The sequence below is a fragment of the Schistocerca gregaria genome, chromosome 9 (assembly GCF_023897955.1).
Source record: "Schistocerca gregaria isolate iqSchGreg1 chromosome 9, iqSchGreg1.2, whole genome shotgun sequence".
NCBI lineage: Eukaryota > Metazoa > Arthropoda > Insecta > Orthoptera > Acrididae > Schistocerca > Schistocerca gregaria.
Genome location: NC_064928.1, coordinates 197,311,475 through 197,324,039, shown reverse-complemented (window position 1 = coordinate 197,324,039; position 12,565 = coordinate 197,311,475). Strand labels below are relative to the sequence as shown.

Genomic DNA, 12,565 nt, shown 5'->3' with positions numbered 1-12,565 from the left:
TTCTTGTACAATCTCAGGTCACTCTCTGAGTACATTTCATTCCTTTCTTGTGGTAGATTCAGTAAATAGCAATGTATCATGAAAATAGTTGATTTTTTCCATTAAATTAAATAAATTGTGCCTGCATCTAGTTGAGTATATTTCAGAGGTCAGGCACTTTGTAGTCATATAGTGCATATAGCTGACAGGTGATGCTGTGTGTTGACAGGTATGTGATAGAATGCCCAAATTGTGGAGAGATCTACAGGAGCAGGCAGTTCTGGTACGGAAACAAGAATCCGGAGGATGCGGCAGTTCGCACAGAGATACGGCACGTGTGGCCTGGGGTGAGTTGCCTTTCCAAGTATTGCTGTGTAGGTTTTTGTGAGGGAGGAGAAAGATAGCAGGAGTAGATAAATTGTTTTGATGGCATTGAGTCGTCATTTCTGAGGAAAACTGACGGAGGCCACATTGGAATGTAGTACGGACCTGTGTAGCAACGTGGGTGTTGCTCTGCTACAATATTCAGTGTTGTGTATACCCATATATTGTTCATTATAAATTGAAAGTTGGGATGTTACATGTTCTTTAATGCTTGATCATAACACAACACACAGTCAGTCAACATTTGATGGTTCACAGGCTGTCTGCACAGCAGAAGGTTCTAACTACATAGACAGCAGGGCAAGTATCAAATAACACACCATAAATTCAGAAATGTACTTGAGTGAATTCTGATAACACTTCAACGAAAAAAATTACTGTTACATTAGACACTCATACATGAGGGGCCGTTGCAAATTATTGATCGTTCATTATTGAACATGTATGATCTTACTATTTTGTGATCTAGTAACAAAATGAACATTAAATTTCTGGTAACACACTGTTAGAATGTTTCAGTGCCAGAGGCACAGTTCAGTCTGGTAATTTTATTGAAGATTCTCAATATACCGTCACACGTCTTGATTATGATTCATGATTGAGTACACATTACCACTGCACATGATAATACTTTCCAAATATTATTGTAATTGATTTCACGTGCCAGCAAAACATGAAATTAGGAGAACCATCACAGTGGTTTACTATTCAATCCAACACTGTCTCATTACAGAGTAGGACTTCACGTGAAGGACGGGAACATCGGCAACAAGGCCCAGCTTCAGTTGCCATGCCTCATATAGAAACTGCTGGCGACAGCATGCTGAATTAAATGTTCAAATGCTGAGCAAGGTGGAATTTCAGTACACTTGCAAGGTTGAAGGCAGATGAAACTCAGGACTGTGTATTCATAAATTGTGGCAGAGATTTCTAACTATGGATTCGCCATCCAGAAATGCATTTATGCATTGAAAGTTACATGACCATTTACATCTCAACTTACCGGCAACTTTAAAAAAAAATTAGCTTCTCTTAAAGTGCAGTTTGAGATAATCTAAGAGACCTATTAGTGGCCAACGATCATTAACGATATTCTTAGGTGTGCCAACTGCTATATGTCTTCCAAACAATTCCAAATAACACGTGTTACATGACCTGCTTCCTGTACAGGAGCAGCTATGGCAGTTTTGAGGATGTAGACCAAAACTTGGAACACACTCTAACAACTGTGTCAGAATCCTGCTGGGAAGTTTCCCTTAAACCAAATCCCTGAAAGGCACAAGTCAGCACCTATATCCTGGACCTGTCAGTGTTACACACACTTCAGTGCCTTCTCCACAGCAGAATATGCCTACCCAGTGCAGTCCGGTCCAAAACTTGCCAAAACATCAACTTAAAACTTAAATGAAACATGATTATTAACAACTGGTTTAGTGAAAACCTCAATAAACTATACAAAACAACCTGATTTGTGCACCGCGAGTTCCAAAGAGCCGGTCGTGGAATACTGAGGAGCTCACACATACTTTTCAATGGTCACCACTCCATGTAGGGTTGCAAGACTAAAATCCTAGAAAAGGTTCCTGAAAAAAGAACTTTGCAAACATCCAAACAACTACCTCCACTAGAGGAGATGGTCAGCAGTGGGAACGTGAAGTAGAAGCCTGAAGCAACTCAGAATGGGCGTAGCCTGAATGAAGATAAACCTGACCAAGAAAGACCTTGCAGATGAATGTAGTGACTGAAGTGATTGTAGGGAATATCATGACATGGAAAATCACCTGACCTGTGCTAACTGTCTCAGTAAATGTACCATTCATGACTTATATCAGGGGAAACAGTAAATTCCTGGACATAGCGCCATTTTTGGTTGAAAAAACTTTGCTCTTTGGATATGAAAAACTGACTCTGCTCCTCTTCACAATTGACTTACATAAGTGAGGATTGTAAAAAGAGAGAGAGAGAGAGAGAGAGAGAGAGAGAGAGAGAGAGAGAGAGAGAGAGAGAGAGAGAGAGTGTGTGTGTGTGTGTGTGTGTGTGTGTGTGTGTTCACAATCTCATGCACAACACCTTGTGGCTTAAATGTCAGTGCATTGTCAGGGGGGGACTGATGACCCCAGAAGTTAAGTTCCATAGTGCTCAGAGCCATTTGAGCCATTTTTTGCATTTTCAAGGGAAAACACATGCACAGGATGGGGGAGCAGTATATGTGGGGGATTTGTATTTTGGATTGTTTGGGGGAAGAGACCAAACAGCGAGGTCATCAGTCTCATCGGATTAGGGAAGGATGGGGAAGGAAGTCGGCCGTGCCCTTTCAAAGGAACCATCCCAGCATTTGCCTGGAGCGATTTAGGGATATCACGGAAAACCTAAATCAGGGTGGCCGGACGCAGGATTGAACTGTCGTCCTCCTGAATGCGAGTCCAGTGTGTTACCACTGCGCCACCTCACTCTGTCTATGTGGGGGATGCACGCACTGTGTTAGCAACATTTACCATACTGACCAGTTTCTGTGGTGAGTGCTGCAGTGCAGTTTGCCCTGACTATATGTCTGTGTCGTCTGTTGACGTTTACATGGTTGCTGTTAGAATAGCTCTGTTTACGTGGTTGCTGTCTGAATAGTTGCTGAAGGAACCACCTATGGATGTTGTGATGAGGTATTGACTCCCCGCAACTGGTTTGCCTGAGGAAATGTCATGTTGGATCTGGGGAGGGATGAAAGTGATGTAAAAAAATCCATACCCAAGGGATCGGTTCTTGAATGACCATGACCAAAAAATGCCACAGGAATTTCTTGCCTATTCCGAGGTCCGCAGCCACTTCACACTTCTGAAAAAGTTTATGTGAGAATCGTTTGCCATGCATTATCAGACAGCTGGTATTGTAAGTTCCATTGGTGGGTTTTCCATGGGAATGGCGCTCACTTCCGAGCCAGTGTAGATCAGGAAGTATTGATCTGTTGAGTGGTCTAACTTGTACAAATATCTGGACGCAACTGTTTGTAGAGATATGAAATAGAACAATCACATAGGCTCAGTTTTAGGTAAAGCAGATGGCACACTCATTGGTAGGACACTGGAAAAATACCACCAGTTTCCAAAGGAGTCTGCTAACAAACCTGTCCTAGAATATTATTCATGTGTGTGAGTCCCATATAAGCATTCTTACAAAGTTTCAGGAAGCAGTATTAAGTGAGGAACCTAAGAATATACTTCCATAGAGAACTTAAGAATGATTCAGACTTATCACAGCACTTTCAGAGGTATTAGATGAGCAGTCATTCTTCTTGTGTTCTACATGTGAGTGGAACAGCAAGAAATCGTAATAAGTACCGCAGTGGAAATTATCCTCCGTCATGCACTGTTAGGTGGTTTGTAAAGTATGAATGTGGATGAAGAGCGACAAGCAAAACATTAAGTATCAATGTAATCTGTCATCTACCATTTAGGTGGATGTGTTACAGTTGCATAGGACTCTTTCAGTGAACCTCAGTGTGGCATCTGCCTTTCATATACTTTTATGTTATTATCTCACCTTAAATTCTTCGTAGTCCATACACACAGTTATTTTGCAGTAAAGACCCTTCCCAGGGATTGATTGGCAATCGTGTAATCAAAAAGTAGTGGGTCCTTTTGTGCAGTATGATCGATTTGTTTGGAAAGTGAACAGTACTAGCTGTATCGCTGTTTGGAGTTGGCCTGACCTTACTTACATATCTAATATTTGCATCCATTAAGAAGGATGTGCAGAGATATATCTACTTGGATGTCCTCAATCCAATCCCAAAGTTAATTCAGCATACTGTAAGTACATATTTTGTTCATTAGACAACTGTGAAAACAATCAAATGCCTTCCACCTCCCTTGCCCCCACCTCTCTTTAAATATCATTATACAACAGCAAGTGAATTACATTCCAATTTACCATGAACCCAGAGGTAAAGGTGAACACTGTGCAAATGTATCTGAGTAACAAAGGTGAAGGTATCTTTGATTTGTCACTGTGAACCGACATTTAAGAGTAGGAGCAACTGTACTACGACTCAGTCACAAACTAACTTCCAAATAACACAGGGTGATCAGTCCTTAATGCAACTGCCTGGTATGCATTTTTTTTGCTTTACTGGTACCCAACTAGTGATGGGGAGTATATTTCCCCTCCTTCTGCATGGTCTTTGTTTGTGTAGAATTGTTGGGATACTAACATGTTTCTTATGTGACAGAATACAGTGAATTGAATGAAAGTGTTTACAGGGAAATGGTGAAATATAAGTACTCTATCCCACTCGAAGTATTAATGTGTATTTCATATGTGCATACAGAATCAGCATGTGCTGTAAGGAGATTATTTCAAGAAGAATTTCCAGATGTTCATGTTCCTAATCCGAGTAAGATTCATTTATTGATAATTAAATTTTAGGAAATGAGAAGTGTTCTTGACAGGAGACATGGCAACCACATCCAGTACTCGCAGAATAAACTCTCGATAACAATGGGCATGCTCTGGAAAAGATTCCTAGAAAATCAAATGGGATTTCCTTTGACTGTGTTCAAATGGGTGCTAAAGTTATTGAAGTTACCGCTGTATAAAATTACTGCAGCACAATAAATTAAACTAGGTGAATCTGCAAAATGATGTGGTTTATTGAATGTATTTAGAGCAGGGTGCATGCCGAAGAAATTGACTCTCAGCTAACTTCATTTTCAGACGGATCATGGGTCCACGTAAGTGGTATGTTAATTCACAAAATTACCATTACTGGAATTCTGAAAAGCCTAACGTAATACAGGAGGCTCCTCTGCTTGATCAAAACATAGGCGTGTGTTACACTGTTAGTGGTGAGAGAATAATTGTTGGCGGTTTTTTTTTTTCTTTCCTGGAAACATTTATCAGGTGAGTGAGTGAGTGAGAGAGAGAGAGAGAGAGAGAGAGAGAGAGAGAGAGAGAGAGAGAGAGAGAGAGAGAAAGAGAGAAAGAAAACAATTAACTGAGAGAGAATTTTCTTTTATGATATTTCAGCACTGCTCTGCAATGGCACATAAGCCAACTTCCCATTACAGGAAATTCGTGATTTGTTTCAACATAGATATCACTAGCAATATACAGCCTTCTTGTTCCCCCAGTTTAAATTTAACCCTCTGCAATTTTTGTCTCTGGAAACATTAAAAGAGAAAGTTTACAAATCAAATCCACACACTTTGGATGAATTTAAAACTGACATTATTCAAGAACTTGCTGCCATTCTCAGAGGGAACTGTAGAGTTTAATGAGCAGTTTCCTAGGTAGGAGTCAGAAATACTGGATCAATGAAGGGAGGCAGTTCCAGCTTCTTATTACTTAATAAATGGGTGATTTATTTTCTTTTTTTTAAGTGTTTGTTTTGTTTATATGCTAGAAATAACTCATGCCACAAGCTGTACTATGCTTACTGCGGACATCCTGTAACCCATGCTACGGGTACAGCAGCCGGTCTCCTGGGCCAGCTGCATGCCACAAAAGCGGTAGCATTAACAATTGATCACCCTGTTCGATGTAAGAAGTGAATGGCTGTATCACATAATGAAGTTGTTAGTCCTGACCAAGTTGTGCCCCTTTCAGCAAATGGTGGATAGGGAGGCACTTGTCTTCTTCAATACATGTAACATATTTATCTACTCACTCATGTGTTTATTTGGTGTAAAGAAATATTACCATAATGCTGCCAGATCCTTATGAATGAATTAACATACCAGCTACACAAAGCAGACCTTCAGTATTCAGTGAAATCTCTCTCAAGTGGACTATTTAACTGTTCAAAATCTCACTTGTTGATGAAATGCCTAATTGCCTGTTATTACCTTCTCCCTTAGTCAGAAATTATTCTGGAGGAATTGATATATGGAGTGTTTTGTAAATGAGTCTAAGCTATGCTAATTTTACTTTCCACAATTTACTGAGACATTGCAAGAGCTGTTGCAGGTCCTGTTCATTTTGTTGTAATGCCTCTAGATGACAGCATTGTGTTGAATGAATATGCCTTCCTTCAGTGAATTTAGTCAGGTGTTAAATGTTTGAAACAACTTGTAGCAGTGTGTAACTGCATTTATAGGATACAGAAGTCTTTTTTTGGTCAGTTCATATGTATTGTAGTCATTAAGAAGTAGTCATTTTGTGATAGAATGTATTACAATTGGTCTTTTTCATCAGTTACATCTACCCAAACCAAAGACTCGAACCTACCACCCACAATTTTACAAAACTAAAATCACAGACCATTTGTGTATTTTCAACTACATACAAGGGTTACAAAAAAAACTGGAATTATTTTTTAAAAGCTTTATATTTTTAAATTGTTTACAAAACCACCTTATCCTCCTCAAAATGTTCTCCATTACAACTAATATATTTGTTCCATCAGTGCTTCCACTGTTCAAAACACTTTTTGTGGTAATCTTTAAAAATGGCTGACAGCTCTTCCCTCATTTTTTTTCCTTGGGTTCTTCAGTGTTGTGAAATTGGTGTCCTTTCATGCCATTTTTTTTATGTCTGCAAATATGAAAAAATCGCACAAGGCCAGGTCAGGCAAGTAAAGTGCATGGGGCAGCAGAACCATGCCACTTTAAGCCAAAACAGAGACAGTTGCGTGTGCAGGTGCATTGTCATGGTAGAAGAAATCTTATGTTACAGTTTGCTGAACCGAGCTCCAAGATAACCCACTAATCTCAGACAGGTGATCAGTTGTCTGTTGACGGTCTGTGAACACCAGATCTCGAATTTTTTCAATATTTTCTTCGAATCGGGCAGTTGATGGATGTCCGGAATGAGGTCTGTCATCGATCGATATGTTGCCATTTTTAAATCAAGCCAACAATTAGTACACTTGAGGTTTTCCCAAAGTGTCATCTTGGTAAGCTTTTTTTCAACATTAAAACTGTTTCAGCAGCACTTTTACCAAGTAGAAAGCAAAATTTCACAGCTGCACGTTGTTCATTTAAACATAAAAAGGGAAACAAAAAATGAGCACTAGAAAAAGCAATCACTACAAGTGAACAGAACAAGCCAGGTGGACAACACAGGTGGCACTGAATTGGCAATGAATTGTGCTGTACGTGCCTGGCAGCAGATGCAGAAGGAATATGAATCATGAAAATTATCTGTTGAACTTTAAAATCTTGTATCATTTAAGTTTCTAATTTTTCAAGGTTATGTAAATTATAGTAGTATAAGCCCCCAGGTACAAGGATCTTCCAGACAGTAATGGTCTACTTTTTTTTTCAACTGTCAACAATTTTGCAAATGAGGAGCACAAAGTGTGAATTCTTTGATGTTTCCTAAGTGTGTGCACAAAATTTCCATTTCCTCTAATAATGTAGCTGCTGCAGTGTTTCAAAATGTCATCTGTAAATGACATGCATTACAAACAGCATGCCATTGTTGAAACATTTGTGTGAAGTGTATGGAGCATGAGCTGTTGACAGGAAGGCGTTCGGTTACTGCACGCAGACGGTGAAGCCACCAGAAGGCAGTTTGATGGAGTTCCACCGTTTGCAGCAAGTTGGGGAGACTTTGCAGCTGTCACACTAGACACAGTGCAGCATGCTGATGTTCTCATTCACAAGACTCAACGCTTTATGACTTAACAGTTGTCATTGCTGCTGTCAGTCAGCAAAAGAAGTGTTGAATCAATTATCCACACAGTTGGATAATCAGAAGTGTGAGCGTTACTAAACAGGGTTGATTAGCACTATCCCACCCACTCTACACCCTTGACCTAGTTCCCTAGGACTTCCATTAGGGGATAACATTCGTGCAAGACATTTTGAGAAATACACAGTGGGAAAACGGCTTCGTGACCAGAGCAAGGACTGTTACCGATATGGCATACGTGCCTTTGACTGTTGCCAAAGAAAGGCCGTACGCCAGAATGAGATTAATGTGGGGAAATAGGGTGTGTGGATAAAACATCATTCATTCATTGTGTGATTTTTATTAGATGGTATAAATAATCGTGAAAGAAAAAAGAATGTGCAGTATCACTTTCTTGGTGACCCTCGTGTGTGTGTGTGTGTGTGTGTGTGTGAGTGTGTGAGTGTGTGAGTGAGTGTGTGTGTGTGTGTGTGTGTGTGTGTGTGTGAGAGAGAGAGAGAGAGAGAGAGAGAGAGAGAGAGAGAGAGAGAGACAAGCAACTGAGAGTATTGTGCACACAATTGAACTTGCGCACAGGAATGAAGTGTCAATTGTCTTAGTGTGTAGTAACAGAAGTCTCATTGGCAGGGTACAGGTGGTAACCTCATCGGCACACAGAATGCCGCCCGCAAAGTCCTCGATGGTGTCAACTACATATCGGAAGCAGTGGCGAGTGTCGGGTCACCGCCTACCCGGCTCCTCTCCTCCTGGGTCACAGACCAGATTGCTCCACGCTATTGGAAGCCTAACAATGAAATAAAGGTAAGCAGTTGTTCTTAATGTGGCCATCATTCACATGAGCCTCATACTTTCTGGAGCTTTGGTCGGACAGATTTCTTTGTATGTGTTAATTATTGCAGACTTCTCTGTACACTCCATAAGGATAACAGGCAGTCATTTGTGTAAAATGTTATGAGCTGCAATTTTCTGTGAACTGTCAAAGACATTGCTGTGTAAGCCGCAACATTCTTTTGAAGGAACTTAAACAATTGCAAAAGCATAATGAATAACTTACATTCAACTAATATGAGTAAAGAATGTTTTACATAGCTCCGTCAGTTTGGATAAGGAATATTGTTCCAATTGCAGATAAATCACTGCTGGTAGAACACAGGATTTGACACTGGGTCCACTGCATTCTTAGTTGATGTAAATTATTTTCTCACTTTTTTTTGTACAGTAGCAATAGTTCTCTTTGCTGATGTTGCAAGCAATACAATGCAGTCCATTAACATAAGTAATTGTACATATACTGTTGGTTCAATTATTGGTTGATTTTTTGTAAATAACCTATCATTCAGAAATATTGAGTTTCATACAGTTCTTTACAAGATAGAATGGAATTTTTGGAATTCTGTGAATCACAGGATAGCATTGAGGAAAGTAACAATTAAAACAGAAGTTCCAAATTCCTCCATGTGCACATTGAAAACATGTTAAATCAAATAGCATATTGTAAAAGTATACTGCAACTAAGCAAATATGCTGTCTTTTGTTGTTGACTTCTGCAACCAAGAAAATATGCTGTCTTTTGTTCTTGACTTCAGTGATAAAAATTTCAAACATTTAATTTATGTACTATATTGATAGTAATCTCTTTTCGACTATAAATAAAATACTGGGAAACTGAAGAAAATTTATTAAAACCATTTTAGAACTACACTTTTGTATTACTGCTGTACATAATCATTATTCATATTTGAGTGCCTTAATTAATCATAAAGTACCCTCTGAATGAAATTCGTCTGTCCGAGATGGCAGCCACCTTCTGGCAGCAGCTTGAAGTTTTTCATCAGATTCAAAATGTTGGGAGCAAAGCAACATTTCATGTGCTCGGCAAGTCTTGATGTTCAGTAGATCTTCAGAAATATCTGATATGACCTGATATAGAAGTTATTACATTTTCTAGGCAATTTGTGGCCAAACATTGTTGTGCAAAAACACAACAGTGGTAGTCAAGAGATTATGATCTGAATGACTTGCTTCCATTTTCTAAATGTCTCACAGTAGGCTTCAGAATTCATTAGCCTGCTTTGTACCACAAATGAGATTCCTTTAGCGTATCACCAAATGATAGCCATAACTTTCTGGCCTGAGGGAGTTTGGAATTCTTTTTGGTTTTTTTGGACAGGGTGGTATGAATGAATGCTGTTGGTTGAGTTTTTTGGTTATGAAAAAGGAGTTTTGGAACTCAACAAGCACCAAAATTCTGGCACTCCAGTTATTTAGGTGCAGTTTCATTCTAAACACACACATCTGAGGAAAGTTGTCCAGTGAATGAAATATAGTGAAATACAGATTTTCATGGATTTTTACTAGTTGCTGCCTAGAGATGATAGACAATTTCTGTAATAATGAAAACGGTGCCATTGATGCAGAACACCTTCACTCTGCATACACACCACAAATTTTGCAAGAAATGTCAACATCATCTTATTTTCACCATGTTTTGGTTTTGCTGTAAAACAATAATACAAAAGAGATTTTACATTTGCAACTATCTGACAACAGAAAACTTAGTTTGTTAGGTGGCTGAGAGCAGAGCATCTCATAAAATTAAATGTATGAAATGTGAACTCTTCAGAAATGCAATATTAAGCAAGAACAGTAAACCATGAGTGAATTAAAAGGGAAAAAAAACACTATAGTGAAATTTGTGACTACATATATACCGCTGTGTTCTGAAAAACTAATGTGAATGACTTTTCTCCCATGGGGTGTGTGAAAACTGTCTGTGATCAACAAAACTTAATATCTTTCCCTTCAACTTTATTTACTGAAGTAAAAATATTATAATCACTGATTTTGACTGTAATGTGCTTCACCATATGGTGCCTTTGTTCGATTAAATAGAAATCTGTGCTAAAGCACATCTGCATGTACACAGAATGAATAGAAACAGTTTTGAATTTTAAACTTTACATCCATGAGTATTACGAGATATGTCTAATAACTTACCTTGGTTTATGGATCAGCAGAATATACTTCGTTGGGCTAAAGACTTTTTTTTTTTTTTTTTTTTTTTCATTATGACGATTGAACATATAAATTTGAATAAGTGAATTTAGGGGGAATCAAAACAACAAAAATCTTTTTTTGTATTTATTCCCTACATTCTAAAAACATGATACAACCTCAGGAAAAATTGTTGCACAAAAATTAAAAAAATTATGAAAGTTTGAATTTTGTGTGTCTTCCTACATCTTCAGTGGAAGTACATCTTCCCACATCTTCTGTATAAGAAATAGAGTATTGTAACTGTATGAGTTAATGTAGTCTACTACTTACATTTATAATTTTGGAGTCAACAAAAAGTGCAGAAATACAAAACAAAACTATGGCTTTCTATGAATTCAGCTTACTGTGTTGCCGACAACAAAAAAACTAATACCCCCTTTATAACAACAGGTTGACCATAGCATACTACAAAATTACCACAATAGCATTAGTTTTACCCTTTGTCAGATAACAGCAAATGTTTTCTTAAGTTTTGCTTTTATTTACTCAATTTTGAAGCTTTTTGAACCTGTTTACTTCCCCTGCTGGTGGCTATATCAGGGCATGTTAACTGATGTCATTGTGGCTCTTCCCTATTTCTTTTTCCTTGTGTGTCTGTATTCTCTGAATTTTAGTAAGATATTCTTACCTGTGTGTGCCGCCAGGACTGCAGCAACTGCCACACATTTTTCGAGATGGGTGATACCAAGCATCACTGCAGGGCGTGTGGTGAGGGGGTGTGTGAGAACTGCTCAAGTCATCAGATGGAGGTTCCAGAGCGGGGCTGGCATTACCCTGTCCGGGTGTGTGATGAGTGCTACAGTAAAGGTATGTAAACATCTGCAAAGTGCAGCTCCTCACTGTGTCCTGTGTAGTAAATCCAGACTGTTACATGTTTGATGTTTAGGGCAGTTGAAACTGACTAAATCTATGAAACAGTCCTGCAATACAGACAGAACTTGTAAACATTATGTATCTACTGGCACTTTAACCATTCTTCTCTATTTTCTGTTGCCCTTGTTACTTCTTGTTAATTTTGACACTGTCTTGCCTACAGTAAATCGTATTTCATTTTCTATCCATTTTCTTTTCTGAAATTTTTACTTAGACTGTATTTGCTAAAGCTTATTGCACCTAAATAAATGTTCAGAATTTCATTTGCCTTTTCTGAATAGTTACTATATTTTTTTCAGTCATTGGTTTCTTTCAAACAATTTTCATTGCATTTTCTTTCTGCCTTTTCCACAGCTACATTTCCATCACTTCTTTGAACTTCCTGTTTGTCTTGTGCAGGGCCCAGTTTTTACAGCCATACATGAGCACTTTCAAAATAAATGTTCTGACGAAAATTGTCCGTGCTCTCGTATTCTGTGCCGACTGCCCTCCTTGATTGGAAGCACATTTCACTGTTGGAATTTATTTTTCTGATTTCCATACTCCCATCTCTTTGTCTGCTTTATTTAAGATAACTAAATAACAAAATGTATCAATCTTTTCTATTTTACTTCTTTCTATTTTTATGTTAGGTGTCTATGATGCA

The 12,565-nt window shown here is 38.5% G+C and overlaps 1 protein-coding gene across 1 annotated transcript in view; it reads left to right on the top strand.

Annotated features, from left to right (window-relative positions):
- LOC126291988 (zinc finger FYVE domain-containing protein 1-like) overlaps positions 1–12,565 on the top strand; it is a 97,881-nt gene that overhangs the window by 50,783 nt on the left and 34,533 nt on the right. Inside the window, exons 7-9 of the mRNA XM_049985761.1 lie at positions 209–326; positions 8,617–8,790; positions 11,691–11,853. Of these exons, the coding sequence (XP_049841718.1) occupies positions 209–326; positions 8,617–8,790; positions 11,691–11,853 (455 nt within the window). The remainder of the gene's footprint in view (positions 1–208; positions 327–8,616; positions 8,791–11,690; positions 11,854–12,565) is intronic.